This window comes from Neovison vison, chromosome 2, assembly GCF_020171115.1.
Source record: "Neovison vison isolate M4711 chromosome 2, ASM_NN_V1, whole genome shotgun sequence".
NCBI classification, from domain to species: Eukaryota; Metazoa; Chordata; class Mammalia; order Carnivora; family Mustelidae; genus Neogale; species Neogale vison.
This window is the reverse complement of record NC_058092.1, coordinates 160,658,960-160,680,612: the sequence shown is the minus strand read 5'-3', so window position 1 is coordinate 160,680,612 and position 21,653 is coordinate 160,658,960. Positions and strand designations below refer to the sequence as shown.

The window sequence follows — 21,653 nt, the reverse complement described above, 5'->3', positions numbered from 1 at the left end:
TTGTGAAATCTAGAACTGACAGTTCCAAAGAACCTGATCTCCATCTGTAACTGTGTTTCTGTGGGAAAATTTGTCACACTATTTTCCAGATTTCACATCTGGGATATTAGGACCTTAAACAATTTTGAAAAATTGCAGCTGTGGCCCTAACAGAAGGAAATTTAGAAGCCCTTGCTACTGTTCCAAGCACTGGGGGGAGGGCAGAGGGGGAGTCTGTGACTTGCCAGGGTCAATAGAGCTGGGCACCCACTGAGCTGGGAACTCCAGGGGTAGGGGGAGGGGAAGACCAGGGAAGTTGGTGGGGCAGCAGCAGGGGCAGGGCAGGGTAGTGGGGGTGGTATTACTCCAATCCTCTCCTCCCTTAGGTTGCTCTTTCTTCCCTTTGCACCTCTGTTCTGTGTGAGTTGGAGGCAGAGGAAGTCTCTGGAAATAAGGGAAACCTTCCGCCCTCCCCCCACGTCCACCCCCTAACAACAATGATGGCTGGGGGTAGGGGTGGCACTACTACCTGTTATTTTGGGTCTCTGTCTGGGGGAGGTGGAGACCTAGAGCCTGGAGGAGGAAGGAGCAGGCTGAGGAAAGGGAGCCAAAGGGCTTTTCCCTCCCATCTCCCTCCCTCCCCACTCTCTCCCTGCTTCTACCTGGTCAACACCCCCCCCCCCCCGACTGCTGGTGTGACCAGTCTGCCAGGATGGAGATGGACGGGGGGAACGGTAATAAAAAGGTGGAGTTCCCCAGCAGCACGGAGAGGGAAGGGACTTCCTGTGGCACCTGGCCAGGCAGCAGTCAGGCGGACATTTGTCAGGCTCCCTGTATCCCAAGGGTGGCGGGACACAGGTGACAGCATCCCCCCGCTGGAAGTCCATACCATACTGCATTGAATAATCACAACACTTTCTGTTCCCCTTCCCTAACAGGTCAGGAACGAATGCCGAAGCTCATCTGTATTTTCCCACAGCAAATTTTGGGCTAACATATTGGGGGGGGCGTGTCACATGTAAACTTAACAAGAACATGGAACATAAAATCAAATTCCTACAAGACTGGAGCCCCCTTAATGAGTTCTGTATGGTGCCTAGGTCAGGGCTGATGATAAATATTTAACAACCCCTCATTGGACATCAACTGCAGAAGAACCTATTTTTAAAAATCTCCACCTTTTATTTCTTGCTGCTCCTTCAAATACATCCTGTGACAAACCTGACATTTATTGGATCAGACAAGGGCATATGAGCTGGGTGCAAAGAACCCTGGATGAGAAGTGACGAGGAAATCTCCGTAGCTTTTCCTAGCTTAGAGTTTACATTTGATAGTGAAGCTGACTGTATATATTAGCAACCTAATAAAAACCATTAAAACTATCCATGGAAAAATATGTTGGTGGTTGAGAAAATACTTTCCTTTTGCACTAGTCCTAATCTTTTTTTTTTTTGTACTCGCATCAATGCTCTTCATCATTTTTGCTTATTTGAATCGAGGGTGTATACAGAATCCCACCAAACTGTCACAAGTGCCTTAATTTTCTGAACCCACAGCCAAAACCAAATAGCGCCTTTTCTGGAATTGTCAAGCAAGCCTTGTATCTGTTACCCTGTAAAAAATCGAGAAAATCGGATCTCTCCAGGAACAAAACCTTCCCTCATCCACACTTGCCCTCCCTTTAAACCATCAAATAAGAACATCAGATATTGCTTGGACCCAATTTTTCATTTGGTTTAAAATCCTTTTAAGTGTGGATTTTGATACCGATTCCTTGTTCTTGGCTAAATGCTATGTAGTGTTTGTCAGTGGCCCTGGACAGCGGTTAGAAGAGCGGTTAGACTTCAACCACGGGCCAGGTGATTTTTATTTATTTAACTGAGCTTGATCTCAGGGGTGAAACATTCAGCTTTATCTAAAAGACATAAAAGTAAATATTAAGTTAATTTTAAAAAAATCTTGGGTGACAAAGGGCATTTTTTGGTACTCTCTTTGTCAAACACCACGCCCAAGGTCCTTATTCCCCTGCAGATTCTGGACTCTGTCCTCCCACCACCAATTTTGCATTTCTTGGAAAAAACACTTGGACGAATGCCATTTTTGATAGTGCGCAGATTACCAAAGTATATCAATAAAAAAGATGGCACATACGGTCTGAAGGTCTGGTCCATAATACCAACACCCTGCACTTCACCTAAGTACTTTATGACTGAAAAAGGTACAAACTAGGTAACGTCTCTGTGCCGTTTTCTTGTAAGCTGTGGGGACGCTGTCCATCATGAAGGATCCCACGGGGGACGATCGCATGGGGCCATCAACAATCCTCGTTCTTATTTCAGGCTTCCACAGCATTGAAGGGAAAGGGCAATTTTATTTTCATCATGGCATGAATCCATTCCGATTGTAGTCTTCGACCCCAGTCCCTATAGGAGTCTACAAAGCATCCTTCCTGATTCTGGATTCGGATATTAAATTAAAACCGATGTGCAAAACTAAACAAACAAAAATCCGCCACCAAAACATAGCCTAACCCTCCAAAAACAAAACAAAACAAAACAAAACAAAAAACAACAACAAAAAAAACAAACCCCAGCTTTGGGGAAAACCCATGTCCACAGTTCCATGTCCTTATCCTAAACTCTTTAAAAAAAAAAAAGAAAAAAAGATCAGATCCCCATTCCTCCTTAACCTGTGGTTGTCTCCAGGTCCAAAGAGGCCAGTGCGAAGAAGCAGGGGTCTAGAAGTTCCTGGGGTGGTCTCCACGCCCCCTCTTGGGCCACTCCTCATCCACCCACCTGTGTAGGACCTTCTCCACGTCGGCCCTGTGGTACAGCCTGCACAGCTCCATCAACTGACCCACTGGCCTCTGGCTGTTCCGCAGCAAGAACTCCAGGGTGGGGCTCTGAGGCCTCTGCTCCAGGAAACACAGTTCATCATAGGGCATGCCCCATTTGCTGGCAAAATTCCTCCAGTTTTTTACTGTTGGGTGACACGGATCCAGCTTTATCCTGATGACGTCAAGTAAGTCCTGATCATTGAGTAAGTCACTTATGGTCGGGGCCCGGAGCGAGCAGGAGGGACAAGTACAGTTCTCCTTGCAGGATTCGCCTTTGCTTACATCTGTGGGGACAAGCAATACAGCCCACAGGTCAGCCAGAAAGTGAACGCGCGTGTCCATCTCTCCCGTCCTCGATTTTCCTGCTCACATGGCAACAGCGCTGGCGCGCGTGGATCCTATCGATACTCAGATACCTTCAGGATACTCATTCCTAGAGTCTCGCACAACAAATGGGGCATTCTCGACAGCCAAGGGATGGGGGGCTTTGCTGGAAGCACCAGTGGGGTTTTACATAGCTAGGCTCCCTTTCTTTCGGAGGCTGAGTCTCACATCGTGCATTTGCGAGACCGCTGGCTGGAATGTGGGTTCTGAGGAGCGGGGCTGTCTCTGGGGGGTGGGTCCCCGGCGGGAGTCACACTCTGCGGTCCCACAGGTAAACCAGCCCAGACTTGCCCGAACCTCCACTCTTACCCCTTACAAGTTACAAGTCGGCCCTGACAGCGTTTTAATGCCAAACACCGCACAATGGGGTAGGAAGGATTGCACAGCTCTTTAAAAGGCCTTTAAACACACTCAAACATTGAACACTGGAATATCTATTCCATACGCATGCTTGAAACGGAGGGATTGATAACTGATAAAGCCAGAAAACTTACTTTTTTAGATTTATGGCCACCTTATCATTTTGCCTTTATCTGCGTTTTCTTCACCCATGGGGCTGCCTTTGAAGGGGAGCCAATGCCCTGAGGTGGGTGCCGTGGGATGGATGAACAGGAGGCTTCTGAGCTGAGCCTCAGCAAGAAGGGCACAGCCCTGGCCCAGAGGAAGGGCAAGCATTCTCCCATCAGGCAGTCATCTTTAGCCTCATTTCAAGGAAGCATGTTAGGGGGAGGATGAAGGAGGAGGGAAGAAGTGCTGGCAAATGGGGCACCTGGGTGGCTCAGTGGGTTAAGCCTCTGCCTTCGGCTCAGGTCACGATCCCAGGGTCCTGCCGGCTCAGGTCACGATCCCAGGGTCCTGGGATCGAGCCCCGCATCGGGCTCTCTGCTCAGCAGGGAGTCTGCTTCCCTCTCTCTCTGCCTGCCTCTCTGCCTACTTGTGATCTCTGTCTGTCAAATAAATAAATAAAATCTTTAAAAAAAAAAAAAAGAAGTGCTGGCAAGTAATTTACAATTAAGTTGTTAAGTGGTATTTGCACAACGTGGCAAGGGGAGTGTCTTAACTTCTGCATCAGCGCTGGGGCTCCTGACCCTTCTAACCGGGAATTTTAACAGCCAAAGGCTGTGCCAGAGATCACTAGCTTGGAAGATTCCGGGAGGCTGGTTACAATGACCTTTACTATACTGAGCCCTGGACTTTCCCATTTAGGAAAGGAAAGAATTTGGGGAAACGGAGTATCTTCGGTGATCCAAAATTTGAGGACCAGTCATCTGGAGGGAAGTACAAATGATAAGATGACAAGAACCATAAAAATCCTGCTCCTACTCTTTGACCTACTCACATAATTTCTGGGAATCCAGCCCAAGGAGATAATCTAGAATATGACACTTTAATTACAGTCCATTTTATTTTAAAACAAATGCCAAAGCTAAGGGACAGTGGAATAAATTATTGTGCTCCTTGATGGAATTTTATTGAAGTACCTATGAAGACTATGCAGGGACCCAGAAAATGCATGTGCTGTAATGTCAAGTGAAAAACGCAAGATGTACATAATGTGTGTCCTTGACGTTAGGACTGTGTGAAAACTCTGTTACTATTACTACGGAAGGAAATGCACAACAATAGTAATAGCTATTGTCTTAACTCTTAGGATTGTTTCTGTTTCCCACACTTTGTCCAGGGGTGTTTTATCTCTGTGGTAACCAACACAATGTGTTACACGGACAAGCAGGTTGCCACCTGACTTTGAAGGTCACCTGGATCTGTGGCTTCTAATGACCCTCACACTAGCTCCCTTCAGATACAGCTGTCTCTGGAACTGGGCCCAAGGCTCCTTTGCCCCTTCAGACACTGTCTATTTCATGGTAGGGTGTATCCTCCCTGAAGTTGCCTTCTGACAGACAAACCCCAGCACCCAGCCCCAGATCCCAGCTGTAACCCTCCCCCTGTCACCTGGCTGCTGAGATCCCAGCCTGTTTCACTCACTCCCGAGTCCTTGAGAGGGACACGGAGGTGTTCCCGTTTGGTTTTTAGCCCAAAGCTCTCCCTTCTCACACTCCCTCCCCTTGGTCACCTCCTCCACTCCCAAAACCCCCACTGTGCACTCCCACAAGAATGGAAGGCCCCCTCTTTTTGCATCTGTGGGACCATGCAGAGCCCTTGGCATACAGCGAATGCATAAGCAATGTTTCTTGAATGAGTGAGTGACTGCATGAGTAAATAAATGAGTGCGGAGCCCTGCCTGTTCTTCTGGGCTCCACCATGACCATGGGAAGCCCCTCTTGATGTCCAGATGACATCTCCAACTCAAGGGACCTAAAATTGTCCTTAGAAATGTCTCCCACTAAGCATCAAAAGCACTCCGACTCCCCTAAGACACTTATAGCTCCCTAGGTGTCCCCGGAGACTTGATCACTGTATCCAACCAGTTACCATGTCACAGCATCCACTGGAAGCTCTCTGTGCTACAGTTCCTGTCTTCCTTTCCAGAACTTCCTTAAAGATAACCTGTACTTCAAACATGCGGGACCCCTCCATTCCCCAAACTTCATCCGGTCTGAAAAGCCTACCTCAGATTCATTAAAAGAAAGACTCATACCAGCTCAGGGTAGAATAACTGGAAATTATAGACAATCACAGATTTTTCTATCAACTATTGAACATTTGAAGTTTTCCCAGGTTCTCCCGACTAAGAGGAACACTTTGATGCAGACCCTCGCATATGTATTTTTGGCCACATCTTTCCAGAAATAAAGGTGATACTAATTTACACTCCAACCAGGAACAGCGATGCTGCTGATCTCACTTGACCTATGTCAGCACCGAGGGAACAGTATTTGTCGGTTTCACAGGTGGGAAATCGGGCCTCCTAATTCTTCTACTTCCATGTATTTCCTGGTGTTTTATCTCTGATCAGTTTTCTCTCTCCTCTCTCTCCCTCTCCCAGGACTTCCTCTGCGGAACGTACTCCATCCTATAAAACCCACCTTGCATGAAATCTCCCCAGCTCCAGCCCGGAATGCTGCCTCATTCAGAATCCCGTCATTTTATCTGTGTCTCCTAATTGTGCCTTGCGGTGAGATATTCTGCGCAGTTTTCTTGTTCCTTGTGACACCTTAAATGCCCCGAGAACAGATCCGGATCCTTCTGCAGTGTGCTCTACCTCTTAGAGTTTAAAAATGCTGCCTTACATCTCTATGTAACATAGCTGTTCTCAAGCCACATTAATAGTGATGCATTAAGGGGGCACCTGAGTGGCTCAGGGCGCTAAAGCCTCTGCCTTCAGCTCCGGTCATGATCCCAGGGTCCTAGGATCGAACCCTGCAGCAGGCTCTCTGCTCAGCAGGGAGCCTGCTTCCCCCTTGCTACCTGCCTCTCTACTTACTTGTGATCTCTGTCAAATAAATAAATAAAATATTAAAAAAATAATGATGCATTAAGAAGTAAGGCTTTGGGCTGCCTGGGTGGCTCAGTCCATTAAGCATCTGCCTTTGGCTCAGATCCTGATCTCAGGGTCCCCGGATGGAGTCCCACATCAGGCTCCCTGCTCATCGGGGAATCTGCTTCTCTCTCTACCCCTCCCTCCTGCCTGTGTTCTCTCTTTCTCCTCGGCTCAGGTCATGATCTCAGGGTCCAGGGATCAAGCTCTGCATCAAGCCAGGCTTCCTGCCCAGTGGGGAGTCCGCTTCTCCCTCTCCCCCCCTCCCTCCGACTCTTTCTCAAAAATGAATGAATAGTATCTTTTTTTTAAAAAAAGATTTTATTTATGTATTTGACAGACAGAGATCACAAGTAGGCAGAGAGGCAAGCAGAGAGAGAGAGGAGAAAGCAGGCTCCCCGCTGAGCAGAGAGCCCGATGCGGGGCTCCATCCTAGGACCCTGAGATCATGACCTGAGCCGAAGGTAGAGGCTCAACTCACTGAGCCACCCAGTGCCCCTGAATAGTATCTTTTTTAAAAAGACCAGAAAACAACAGTCATTCATATCCATGTAAAGCATATATTGTATACATATTCACAGACATAGAAAAAGCTTGGAAGCATGTATAACAAAAATGTTACCGATGGGTATTTCCTAATTTTTTATGATGATTGTGTTTCTTTGGATACTTCAAAAATATTTTTAAATGTCACGGAAAAAGAAAGGAGGATTTAAATCTTAAAGTCCAGAATTAAATGTATTGGTGCCCAAAGGCGATCTCTGGTACCACCTTTGTAAGATTCAGTGTTGGCAAGGCTTTCTCCTTTGGTATCAAGAAGAATAAAAACAATATAATAATAAATAATATAAAGAAGAAAGACATCAGTAAGGTTTCTGTGAAGCTCCTTTAGGTCCTCTGGTGTAAAAGAAGCTTGTCTTTGAACAATTACACTGACCATTTATTAGTTTGTCTGAAAATAAGGATGTGCCAAAAATCTATCAGTGTTTTCCTTTCGTATTTTCCGTGACACAAACCGTTTATTGAACTGCAATCTCCACGAACTGCCAACACCGGTGAATTTAAACCTGCCTTTTAGAATCATAAACTATAATTAGCTCTCTGGCGGACTTAAGTGGAGAAACATGTTTTGTTTTGTTTTGTATCAAATATATTTTGTCCTGCCCTGCTTTAAACACCTATCATGTAATCGTGCACATAAAAGGCTAGGCTAGGTGATGCCTTGGGGAAGAAACAATTGTAGGGAGAGAGAGAGACAGAGGACCAAAGAAGCTTTCATCAGAAATGGGGAAAAATGGGATTATTATTTGATGTTTCAAAAAATAAGCAGGATTGCTGTACAGTTGAAGTTCAGAAATTGTTTGCCAAACGAATGAAGAAGAACTAGCTTTCTCCTCAGGAGACAAGGGACACTTGCTATTTTTAAGGAAGCTCTACACCAGATGTGGGGCTTGAACTCACGACCCTGGGATCAAGAGTCACTGTCTCCCCACTCAGCCAGCCAGGTGCTCCCAGTTGATTTGTAATTATTGTGTGATGAGTTTTAGGACCTGAAGAGAGAAAGTTAAAAGGAAAGGGAGGGGTGCCTGGGTGGCTCAGTGGGTTAAAGCCTCTGCTTTCGGCTCAGGTCATGATCCCAGAGTCCTGGGATCGAGCCCCAAATCGGGCTCTCTGCTCAGCAGGGAGCCTGCTTACTCCTCTCTCTCTGCCTGCCTCTCTGCCTACTTGTGATCTCTATCTGTCAAATAAATAAATTAAAAAAGGAAAGGGAATGTTGCTGATGTCTCCTGGTGATAAACAGATATGGATGGAAACCAATTCTGCATTGGTCTTAAAACACAAGAGAATGGATTGATTCTAGATTTGAGGGAGGAGAGGAGAGGGCTCTTTCAAAAAGGAAGTTACTGACGTATAAGAAGTCACTCAGATTCTCTAATGAGAGTCCTCACTTGCCATATTTTGGCGCCTGACTTGTGAGTCTTCTGCTGAGGGAAAGCCAGAATGGAACACAACATTAATGTATGATGATTCCTTATTCTAGAGGCCAAAGCCCTAGGAGATTAGCTCTCTGTGAGTCTAGTCTGAGTACTGGCTTATACCTGGGGAGAATTTGTCAGGGGAGGAAGCGCTCAGTGTCTCTGCATCACACCAACTGTCATTTATGGAAGGACTACCATATGACCACCCCGGCTGGAACACTTAATCCTGTCTCATTCTGACCTGTGTCACTGGGGCTAATCAAATCTCAGTGCTCCAACCTCCTAGAGCTTGACTTCTCCAGGCATTAACCCTCCAAAGACTTCAGATTCCTCATCCCTACAATGAAAATGGTAATCTCTATATCTCATGAATTTAATGTGATAAAGGATGTGAAAGCATTTTTGTCAGATCTTATGTAAAGATAATAGATTTTTTTTTTTTTTTTGTAAGGACACTGAGAAGAAAAGAGTCCCTTTGTAGTCTGGCCTCTGCTGATACCTCCCAGCTCACTTCCTCCTCCATTGCTCTTCCCTGCCTGCACTCGGTCCTAGATCACTAAGCTCAGGCCTGCCTCAGGACCTTTGCACCAGCTAGCTTTTCTTCTTGGAGTTCTCCTTCCTCAGATCTGCACAGCTGGCTTTTTTGCATTGTTCAGATGTCCGAGTACCTCTTCAGCTAAAGCAGCATCCTCCCCAGGCAAAAATCCCATTACCCTCGTTTATTTCCTCAAGGCACATCAACCACCATACATAATGCCTTATTTGTGTCTATCGTCTGTTACTCCCACTAGTTTATAACCTCCAAGAGAAGAGAGACTTTCATATCTAATATCGCCATTTCATCCCAACCACACAGTAGGCGCTCAGTAATTTTTGTTGAGTCAATCAAATGCATGAAGAATCTGTCATAGAGAAATAGTCCAATCAGAAACCTCTGGGCAGCCCGAGAGCTATCTGGAAAATTTCAGATCAACCAAAACTATTTTTTTTTTTTTTAGTGCTGAGCATATAGAAAGCAGAAGAATGATGCGTGGTCGCTATGTAGAAGGAGTAGCCTGTGTACCACAGAGATTAGGAACAGCTGTAGAGGCATGCCAAAGGACAGTCAGTACCAGCTAGCACGATGCACGTGTGCAGCTTGGACAGGTAACTGAACTCTCCAAGGCCATAACCTCACTCTTTGAACAGGGACAGTGAGGTCTGTTTCACAAGGTTGTTGCCAGGATTGTGTGAGATCGATTAAAGCCTCATCCCACGGCAGGCATGGTGGGCAGGCAACAAAGGGTTCATAGCTGTGGGTAAGGAAGCACAACCAACAGCCTTTTTTAAAGCCATAGTTCTCAACCTTGGCCACAAGATGGAACTCCTCCTCCCGCAGAAGGCCCGCCCACACTCCCAACCATCTGTCCCCACCCATCGAAATCCTTATTTAATTGGTCTGGGGTGCAGCAGGGACCTGGGAATTTTTAAAGGCCCCCCATGGGAATTCTAAAATGCAGCCAGGGTTGAAAACCATTGCCTTAAAGACATCCGCAGAGTAAGTTCTTAGTCAGAAGGGCCTGCCACAATTACATTTTGGAATCAGAGCTACTTTTCTTTGAGAGAGGGTGAGTCTGCTCCGCGATTAAGTCTTTGAAGAGATAACATGCCCCCACACTCAACTGTGATGAGTGGATTTTCCTCTGGGGTGCTTTCTGTCCTCTCCCCCTACTCTTCCTTCTCTCTCAGACACACATTTACACAGGCTTTAAAGAAGCCGTCAGGATTCCGGAATGTTTGCCAACAAGGCGTGGCAATGACATTTAAAACAAGAGTGAGAAGTTCTCGTCCAACGGTGCAGTGTCTAAGTCCTGTACGGGGCTGGCGGATTTGCAAATACTGGTCAATTGGGGCACCTGGGTGGCTCAGTTGGTTAAGCCACTGCCTTTGGCTCGGGTCATGATCCCAGGGTCGTGAGATCGAGTCCCGCATCAGGCTCCTTGCTCAGTGGGGAGCCTGCTTCTCTCTCTGCCTCTGCCTGCCTCTCTGCCTGCTTGTGCTCTCTCTCTCTCTCTCTCTATCTCTGACAAATAAATAAAATCTTAAAAAAAATTTGTTAAAAAAATATACTGGTAAATTAACAGTTAATTGTGAATTGGAACAAGACTCAGGATTCACAAAGGTCATGATTACTTGAGCCTAGAGATTGGCTCCAGTCAGGATGCTGGCAATGGATCACAGATTGACTTAATGTGTCTCCCTGCAGGGAGGATGCCGTTTTATCTTGTACACTCTGCCTTTTGGAGAACTATTACCACACGGGTGTTTCCCTCCGGTGCACTCAGGACCACTGTGAGCTCTTAGATCATTTATAATAACGTTCGGCAGGGTAACGAGGGCTTGAGTTAATTCAAACAATTAAACGGTAAACATTTTTTATTGGCAACTTTGCAAACAGCACAACATTGTGGTCCTGAAGTAAAATAAGTCCACCCCAGGTGTTTATAAATTATCAGATTTGGAGCTTGCAGAATACCAACAAAATGTCAGCGTGGTGTCAAACACTTGTGCAGTTACACATAAACTCGGGCCTTTTCTCTCTCTCTCTCTCTCTCTCTCTCTCTGTGTGTGTGTGTGTGTGTGTGTGTGTGTATGTGTGGTTTCCAGTGTGGTTGGAAATAAATACATTTAAAATGTCAGTTTATGGCTTTGATATATCACTAGGGCGCACACACACCACATTTTTCATTGGAGGTAGTTTATGTGCTCTGAGCTGGAAAATGATGAAGAACTATTTTTATCTCCCGAGAAACTAACCCAAGGGCTTTTGGTGGGCGTTTGATCTTTTAACCAGAGGGAAAAAAAACAATACAATTTCATTCCCTCTCTCTCTCTCTCTGCCTGAAACACCCTTTTAAGGAGACATCAAGTTGGCAGCAGCACTGGGGAGTCTAACTGACAGACTGGAAGGATCTGGGCTCGGAGATCAAGCCGTGCCTCGATTTTGTCATCAAACAAAGCCGGAGTGTAGAAGGCACTTGAAGAAAAAAAACTCAGCACAGAATGCCATGTTTGGATTGCCATTCGGGTTCTGAAATGAGGGGACACAAACATAGGAACAAAGCGTCCTGTAATGGACCCAACCTGAAAAAAAGTACAGTCGTATTTGACCTTCATTTCTGTGGGGAAATTAGGTTTAGTTTGGGCAAGTGCTGAATTATGCAAGGTCGTCAGAAAGTTATCCTTGAGAAACTGGCCAGGTGTCGAGAGCAGGTGGGTTGATGTATTAGTCCAGGACACCGCAATGAGGGGCTCTGCCTCCCGTGGGCATTTGCTTCCCAAGGCACCAGCCCTGGGAAGGAGGCTGTGCTTTTCTAGTGCTGGGTCACTCTGGTTTGTATTCTTTTTCTTTCCTTGTTTATAAACCGTCAGCTGTCATTTCTCACGTCTGTCTAATCCCTCCCTCTGAGGCAGGGATTCTATTCTCCCCACATTGCTTGTTTTTTTTTTTTTTTTAAGATTTTATTTATCTATTTGACAGATCGAGATTACAAGTAGGCAGAGAAGTAGGCAGAGAGAGAGGAAGGGAAGCAGGCCCCCTGCTGAGCAGAGAGCCTGATGTGGGACTCGATCTCAGGACCCTGAGATCATGACCTGAGCCGAAGGCAGCGGCTTAACCCACTGAGCCACCCAGGTGCCCCACATTGCTTGTTTTGATCTAGGGAAAGCAGCGAGCTTCTTGTGGACAGTATTACAGCGGTTTGGAGACTGACTTTGGGGGTGGAGGTTGAGGGGGGGAATGTGCGGGCTTTGGCTTTGTTCCAGGTTAAGACTGTATCTGAGATAGTCGACCCTGACCCCTCTGTATGACACTTTAGCATTCGATGTGTGGACTACCCGGGCAACGCTTCTGACTAGTAGAGAGGCAGCCTGGTGTGGTGTTTGGGACTGAGCTCCCACGTAGGACTCCTGGGACCCAGCACCAGCCAGGTGACCCAGCACCAGCCACGTGACCCAGCATCACTTCTGTAACCTCCACCTGGTGAGGAAGACAACTTTGGAGCTGTCATGGGCAGTTTTTCTAAGCAGCTCTTTAAAGTGCTTAGAACAGGGCCTGGTATACAGTAACTGCTAAATTCGTGCTTGTAACTAAAATGATAAAGTAAAGCTTACTTAAGGAGCTACTCTCACTCAAAGACCAAAATATACTGATCAGCTTTTGCCAGTTTATCCAAGAGCAAAGCCACTAAGTCTGTGTCTCTCATCCTTCTGTTTATGAAAAACAAAAACAAAACCAAAAATCCAACCAAACACCTGAACACTCACTCTCATGTGCAAAGCAGCAAGCTGGGTATGAAATGTTTTGACTTCAAGAGCATCATGTGCTCTCAATCAATTTACCTGTGGTCACTGTGAAAAGTTTATTCTCTGCAAAAGTCTCCCATTTTATTTGGACACGGGTAAAATTTTTTAAGAGACAATTGAAATTTGGTTAAAGTTAATCCATTAGTCAATAACAACCTTGAGTTATAAAGGTTTATAGATATTCCTAAATAGCATACTTTATCCATTTTCATTTTAGCTCACATCTCACGTTAGTGTATAGGGTGTTAGTCTTTTAGAAGTTTAAATACAGATTTTTTTTAGTTAGAAAGGAAATATGTGCTAATTGTAGAAAATCTGAAAATTCAGATGAGTATCAGGGAAAAAGAATTTATGTTCTTACCACCGTCACTGGTGGATTTCCTTGGTTACTTTACATGTTGTGTTTACATGTATACACATGTATACACTTTGTATATAAAAGTTAAAGTTTGGGTGGAGAGATTTTTTCTGATATCTACTAATATTAGAAATTTTAAAAATATAGGAGAGTGGAAAGAAAACAAAAACTGACTGCTTGGATGCAAACATACTTTCTCTTCCTCATATCACCCAGCTAGTGCTTCTAATTGAAGCTTGTCTGCTGCAGCATTTGTGGAAAAGGGATAATTACTGGCCAGAGGTCCTAGCCTCTGGTAGTGGTGGATAGGAACTTGCCAGGGAAGGCAAGTTCCAGTGGGGTATCCAGATGGGACACTGACCTTGGCCCTGTCACGTGAAACCTGGTGGGAAGGCACCACTGCAAATTCAGCTAGCTTACTTTCCCCTCTGACTTCTCTAATTACAGCAGGGTAGTGGCTGGACTAAAACCAGGATCCCAGCTTCTGCCTCCCAGAGCTGTACTTTTGCTCTGGAACCCACAGAGTAGGTAGGTCCTTAATAAATAAAAATCTACTGAATGAAAAAAAAAATCACCTAGAATCTCACTACCCAGAGATGATTGTTGCTAACATCATGTTTCTTTCCTTCATTTTTTTTAAGTGAAGCCCAATGTGGGGCTTGAACTCATGACCCTGAGATTGAGACCTGAGCTGAGATTAAAGGTGGAATGTGATTTCCTGTCTTGCTAACTTAGCAAGACAGAAAACAACATGTGTTGGAGGGGATGTGGAGAAAGGGGAACCCTCTTACACTGTTGGTGGGAATGCACTGGAGAACAGTGTGGAGATTCCTCAAGAAATTAAAAATAGAACTTCCCGATGACCCTGCCATTGCACTACTGGGTATTTACCCCAAAGATACAGATGTAGTGAAAACAAGGGCCATCTGTACCCCAATGTTTATAGCAGCAATGGCCACGGTCGCCAAACTGTGGAAAGAACCAAGATGCCCTTCAACGGACAAATGGATAAGGAAGATGTGGTCCATATACACTATGGAGTATTATGCCTCTATCAGAAAGGATGAATACCCAACTTTTGTAGCAACATGGACGGGACTGGAAGAGATTATGCTGAGTGAAATAAGTCAAGCAGAGAGAGTCAATTATCATATGGTTTCACTTATTTGTGGAGCATAACAAATAGCATGGAGAACATGGGGAGTTAGAGAGGAGAAGGGAGTTGGGGGAAATTGGAAGGGGAGGTGAACTATGAGAGACTATGGACTCTGAAAAACAACCTGAGGGTTTTGAAGGGGCGGGGGGTGGGAGGTTGGGGTGCCAGGTGGTGGGTATTAAGGAGGGCACGGATTGCATGGAGCACTGGGTGTGGTGCAAAAATAATGAATACTGTTATGCTGAAAATAAATAAAAAATAAATTAAAAAAAAGAGTGAAATGTGAACCGACTGAGCCACCCAGGTGCCACTCACATCATGTTTCCAAGGGAATAAAGAAAGTTGTGTTGTACACCCCATGTTCTGATTTTCAGTAGAGTTACATGGGTACAGTCTAGGTAGGATCAGGGAAAGATTATCTTGAAGGTGTTAGGGTCCTCCCCTACCACCCTCCCCCTAAAAAAGAAAGATACATAATCCTGATGACTCAGATCCTTTGATATGTGTTTTAAAAAGTACAGAAAACATAAGGGAGGTTTTTATATTTTTTTAGTATTCTTTTTGGTAGCTTATTTTAATGCTCACTCCAGATTTTCTCCATGATGAATTAATTAGAAATCTGAAGATTGCCAAAGTTTCCAGCTTACAGTAACATGTGGGGAAGGAGACAGATCTTAGTGTTTCCCTGGTTAAATACACCATCAGGAGACCAGGGACGAGCATACGGCTGATGCGGGAGGGGGTCTTTGGCTGACTGAGCACCCCTCCACCGAGAGGGCAATGGCTTGGCCCTTCCCACATGGACTGCTTGGCCCCAGCCCCATGGCTTTCTTCTACCTGGCAGTTTTCCATCAGTGCCAAGACTCCCAGGACTCTGAGAGGAGGCTCTTCTCTGTTCTGTTTCCTGCTCCTAAACTTTTCCTATTGAGAACCCAGCTGAGCCCCTCATGGAGGGGCCGCTTGGAAAAGTACTCTTTGAAGGCTTTTGTGAAATCTGGTTAACATTTCCTTCCAGTTCCCCTTGGCCTGTGGTTGGAAAGTTCCTCTAACCTGTAATACAGACTTTCAAAGTTAATGATAAACATATTTGCAAATTATCTTTAATTCCGATATGCCAATTATCAGAGAAGCCCAGACATCTGCAGAGTCAATCCTTTACCTGAAAGGGGATCTCCAGTACTGTCTGGAAAGCTGTTTTCTTCTCCCTGTCAACCAGAAAGCAACCTACATTAGAATCATACTCAGATGCGAATGGAGATAGTATCAATTTTCCAATGTAGTTAAGTTTCCACCAGAACCTGGCAGGGCGGGTGGTGATGGAGCTCAACAACAGTATTGTAAGGGGTAGGGAATGGAATAGAAGCTCCTGGAAGGCAGGAGCTTTGGTCTGTTTGCTCCCTGTGCTGGGTCCTCTGTGCCCAGGACAGTGTTGGCACGCAGCAGACCCCAGTGGATGAAACAATGCACTATCGTTTTACTTTTACTTCACATGAGGGATGATTTTTATTTTATTCCCCATTTACTCTTTGGGCTTGCTGTCAGTCTAGGTGGTAATTTGTTTCTGTATCTATAAAATTTTTTAAAAACGTATTTTGATCTCTTTGGACAGTGTCCATATCTCTAGAGATGACCGTGTTTCTGCCCTTCTCCTGGGGCTTCTGTTTTTAGAAGCAAGGCTGTGCTATGGGATAGGCTCCATGGAAGGATTTACTCTGACCCTGCTGGAGGCTGTGTGTGTGTGTGTGTGTTTTCAATGAAGTCAGCAGAGACCATCCTCAAGACATGTTTGTTTATGTTAACACCACCTTCAGACAGTGAAAGCCTCTCTCAGCAGCCTATAGGACCCCTTTATTCGGGTTCCAGAAGCAGCACCAGGCATGGGCTCCAAAGCCCTGGGTTTTCGTCTAGCTGCCCTGGTCACCTGAAGGACCTCACGTACCAGCTCGGCTTTCTGGATCATCATTTGAAGGTCAAGGTGGCCACAGACTGGCTCATCACTAAGGTGCTCTGCCTTCTCAGTTTTGCCCTGAAAGTCGCACTAACTCCCTGGGGTCGAGCCTTTTGAACGGTGTTTTCCCTTCATCATCTTAGAAGCCCTCCCCCTCCCTCCCTCCTCCCTCCAAGCTCATAAATCCCCATGTCTCAGCACTGTAGATACATTTGTCTAATTAGGAGCCTCATTTTTTTTTCCACACAAGAAGCATTCCGATGTTTAACCAGCCAGATCCCCACCCCCTCTTTCCCCCAGCAACGAATCTAAGTATTTCTTGTTTCTGTTTGAGTCTTGCTCCTCACCATTGTCCTAACTGGAATGAAAAGCAACCCGCTTGCTGTGTGCATACAGGGAGTCAGGGTTATAAGAAGTTTTTGAAAGAACAAAAATCTTTTTTTTTTTTTTAAACTTTTACAAGGCTAACCCCAGAAGCTCCCCAAGGGGAGGGCCACTGTTGGACGGGTCGTGCAGAGACCTGCCTTCCCACATCTGTGCAACGGCGACAGGACTGGGCAGGCGTGCTTCTGTCAGCAAAGTCACGGTGCTGCTCACCGAATTGGAAATGCACACGGAGCAAACAGAAACAGCCCCTTCAGCTGGTGTTGACAGACACAAATGTGGAAACTTGACAGGCTCCGTGGGACAATGGAGGTCCCCACTCCCCCACGAACTTTCCTTTCACACGAGACTACGTTACATCTCATGACCCGGAGAACATTTTTACCAAAGACCATGTCTGGCCAGAATCATTCCCGTGACAGACAAGGGACATGACGTGACTCGGGATGACTTGTGAAGGTCGGTGGAGACAGAATAATAGAATAACATCTAGGATCTCTATTCTTGCTCTGATTATTATACTACTTCTTAGGTTAAGTTTTCTAAGAGTGAAGTCAGAAGAGACTTCTTTTTGCATTTAAAAAAAAATGCCCCTCTTGAAACCACACTCATGCCTTTACTCCATGCCTCTTGCTGGAGCAGTCGGTATGTACCAGTTCCCTGTGTCGGAACCTATATACAGAGATTAAGAACTCTGAACCCTTGACCTCAAGGCCTGCCCTCATATGCTGGGGAAGCAGAGACACACACAACTAACTAGAATACAAGGCAGATGGTGTGGAGTTCCAATATGGAGGTGTAGACACAGAGAGGAGACATTTCCTCTGACAGAGAAAAACCACAGGGGGTTTCTTGGAGCCAGAGATGTATGAGATGAGCTTTTCTGAGGATCTGGCAGTGGGCACTTGAAGGCAAGGGCACTGAGCCAAAGGCTCAGGTGAGCCGGCAAGAAGTGGCAGTATGGTGCCTGTAGGGCACTTCGTCCAAAGCAAAGGCCATGAGAGGTGATAGAGGGAGATGCTGAGGCCAGACTGAGGTCTGGAAGGCTGTCTAAGGAGCTGGACTGCAGCTCACAGACAACAGGGTGGGGTTGGAGGGTCACTCAGGAGCTCTCTCAGAAGCAGAGCAGGAAGTGCCACCTGGCTGTGTGTGCAGCACAGGAACATGGCAGTTAGGGACAGGCCAGGTGACATGCACAGGCCAGGTGACTGTGGGGTGTGGGGGTGGGGGAAAGCAAGATGGCCTTGGACATGATGATTAATGAGACCCCAAACCACTCATCTGAATAAAGCTGGAGCCACTGTAGAGATACAGTCACAAGGTCAAAAAAGATGAAATCAAGAGAGTTTGGAAGAGTGATGGATAAGACCACCAGATGTCCATGGGTGCTGAAAACATGGTGCTGGTCTTTGAGGGATATCAGGGCCAGAGAAGAAAATATGGATGTTGATAGGATTATGGAAGAATAGAGAGATGGCTGGAGAGCAAGATGTGGGATCACAGCCTTGAGGAGCACACTGACACCTATGTTTGGGGGGCAGGGAGGGCACAAGGGGGCAAAGCAGACAAGGGAGGTCAGAGAGGAGGGAGAAAAGCAAGAGGGACAATATCAAGCCAGGGAAAGTTCAGGAGCTCTGTGGGTCCTGCCAGACAAGATTTGGTGAGGAGATGAGTAGTGGCATCTGAAGGCAGTTCCAGCCACGAGATGGATACAAAAGCCAGCTCCTATCAGGTGGGTGACGAGGACAGAGGTTGTCAGCCTGCAGCACTACCCTCCCCCCTACCCTTCTATCTGCTTAACCTACTCTTATCGTTGAGGTCCCGGGTCGGACATCACTTCCTCTTGAAAAGCCTTCTGCAAACTTCCTGGGTGGGTCATGTGTCAGGGTGTTCCCATGGCATCCTGTCTGTGCACCCCACGGGATGCTTGCTACACTGGCTGTGGGGGGTTCAAGTGTCTCTCTTCTGCACTAGACTCTAGACTGCCAGGCAAGGGCCCTTGTCCAGACTGTTCTGTGATGAGCACACTGGAAACAGATAACACATAGTATCTGTGTAAAGGACAGCGAGTGGGAGGGAGGAAGGAAAGAAGACACAAATACGGTGTGGAGTCTGTGGTCTCCAGAGCAGGGGAGGAGCTGCCGTCCTCCATGATGCTCTCCCCATGCCTCGCTCATGCCCTCTGATCCTACTCATTGGCCTCACCTTCTCAGTCACTGGTTCTGTGGTCTTCACCCCTGCTCCACTGTTCTGGCCTTACCTGGATTCCTGTCCATTCAGTCATGGTCCAGTGTCTTAGTCATGTGTTTATAAATACCCTAGACTTGTCTGTCAGCTGTGGGCCCCTGGCCACTCCTTAGTTCTGCCCTCCCTTCCCTGTCTTGCTCTAAACTGCTGACTATTGCTTGGGGAAAAAGAAGTGATAAACTCCCACATTCATAAGATCTCAGCAGGGTCTCAACTGCTCCTTGGTCATGCTTGGTTTTTCTTCCACTGTCTTCCTTAAGGCCCTCTCAGGTGTTGATCCAAACCTCTTCCACCCAGCTGAAGGCCTCATACCCATTTGTGTCTCTTACCTCGAGAAGCGGCTGGGCCAGTGTATTTGTCCCCATTCGTCTCCTTTTCTCCTATCTCTGAAGAGATGGTATCTTTTCATCTTCAAGGGCCAACCTTTATTCTTGAACTATGGTCCTGTGCATATGTTTTTAATGGCATGTACCAGGAAGGGTGGGACATATCTTATCACTGCCTAGCACTGAGCTTTGGTGCTGTGTTCAGAAGTGTTAGTTCAATATAACTTCTGTGTTCAGAAGTGTTAGTTCAAGGGGGCCTCTTGCTACAGCACAGGACTTGCCACCAGGATCAGACCAACCTTGAGGAGCGGTCTGAGGTGGGCCAGGAAGAAGAGGATCACCTCATGGACAAGGCCCAGGATACAGAGGATGTGGCAAGTTCTGTGATGGTTCTGAAAGCAGCTGATGTGAGGGATTTCCAAAAGGAGACTGTGGGCTCCACCTGGATATCAGAGGGACATGACATACCAGTAGGAAACATAGACAGATGATCCCTGGTGGAAGACAGGGCCAGAATCAGTCCTCGAGAGATGTGCTGGTGATGGGAAACTAATGTAAGCCCAGTTCTAGGGAATTAGAGTCCAAGGGACCGGGGGAGCTGTGACTTGAGCATGGAGGCCCAGCTGGTGGCATCCTTGGGACCTAGGACTGGGGCCTGAGAGAATGAATGGTGCTGAGTTGCACAAGCTGGACATCTCGCTGCTCCCATTAAAACTGATCCAGGAACATGAAGGACAGTCATGGGTCACAGTGGCACCAGACTTAGCTGTGAGCAAGCCAGGACAGCAGGGGAAATGAGCCAAGGGCTCCTATCACATACGAGTCTCCCCTGTTCTAAGCCAACCTCTGAAACCAGTCCTCTCCTTCTACCGCTTTCTTCTTCCTTAATTCTTTCCAGACTTCTCAAGGACTTACTGCTACAGAGTGGATACTATCTGCCAGGTACGTCATGCTTTGGGTTAGCTCACTGACTACTCCAAGTACTTCTCAGGAGTGAAGAACTACCATTTACAAATGGCAAAAAAGATTTCTGTGTAAAAGCCTTGTTTTAATTATGAATGAAGTTCAAGTATAAACCATTGGTTTTGTGGGAAAGAGCAGCTTCTGGGTATGGTTGGATCTGTGTGCCAAAAAAGAAAGGTCTAGATAAGAAAAAAGATGGAAACAACCCAAAGGACCGTTGACAGCTGAATTGATTAACCAAATGTCCAATATGACCCAGCCTTAAAAAGGAAGGAAATTCTGACCCAGGCTACAACATGGATGAACCTTGAGGCCATTATGGGAAGTGAAATAAGCCAGTCACAAAGGGACAATTATTGTATGAGTCCAGTTACATGGAGGTCCTTAGAGGAATCAAATTCAAAAGGCAGAAAGTAAAATAGTGATTGTCGGCGGGGGGGGGGGCAGTGAGTGGAGAAGGGAGAGTTACTATTTAATGGGTATAGAGTTTCAGTTGAGGAAGAAAGTTCTAGAGATGGATGCTGGTGATGTTTGCTCAGTGTGAATGAACTTAATGCCACAGAACCATATACTTAAAAATGGTCAAGATGGTAAATATTATGTGTATTTTGCCACAATAATTTTTTTTCTTAATCTCCTCAGGAAATCTGAAGAGACCACAAAGTTGAACACCAATGTTTTATATATCCCAGGAGGCTAAAGAAAATCCCTCTTTTGTAAAGCCGTCTCATTGTGAATAGGGGGAAATTACCTTATACTTGGGCAAAGGTGTTAACTGCTCCAAGAATTCTCTGAGCAGAAAGTTGGCTAGGTTACACTTGTTCCGTACTTCAGTTAGCTGATAAACTGTTGCCAGGTCCCATTTCTGCTTCCGGAGCTGAAGGCACTAGGTGACAAGAAGCCACCTCTGGAGATTTCACACATAGGGCTCTGGACATCTCACACAGATTTCACACAGCAGCAGAAACCCCAAGGCCAAGAACGCACTGTGGGGAAAATTTTCTCCTCAGAGAGAATGTGCATCCCATGTGGGGATGGACTGAGAGGCGGAAGACGCTGACAGATTGATGGGGAGGGTACTAACTGGTACCTAGGAGGTAGTCTTCTACAAAACATGCTTTTCCGGACTGTCTAGTTCCATCTTTAAATGTCTATGCTTAGCTAATTAATAAAGAGTTCTGCTTTGTTATTTTGTAAAGTATGGAAAAGATAACTGGGTGGGAAAGCACTCAGCAGGTTGGTTAACCTGATTTTCACCTGAGTCTGGCTGGAGACCACCATGAAGACCAAAACCAAGTTATCATGGCTCA

At 46.1% G+C, this 21,653-nt stretch overlaps 1 protein-coding gene across 1 annotated transcript in view; it reads right to left on the bottom strand.

The window, feature by feature from the left end:
- Window positions 1-1,000: 1,000 nt before the first annotated feature.
- EDARADD (EDAR associated death domain) overlaps window positions 1,001-21,653 on the bottom strand; it is a 54,621-nt gene continuing 33,968 nt past the window's right edge. The window contains exons 4-5 of the mRNA XM_044236819.1: window positions 15,635-15,680; window positions 1,001-3,099 (exon numbers count right to left, since the gene is read on the bottom strand). Of these exons, the coding sequence (XP_044092754.1) occupies window positions 2,717-3,099; window positions 15,635-15,680 (429 nt within the window). The 3' untranslated portion in view covers window positions 1,001-2,716. The remainder of the gene's footprint in view (window positions 3,100-15,634; window positions 15,681-21,653) is intronic.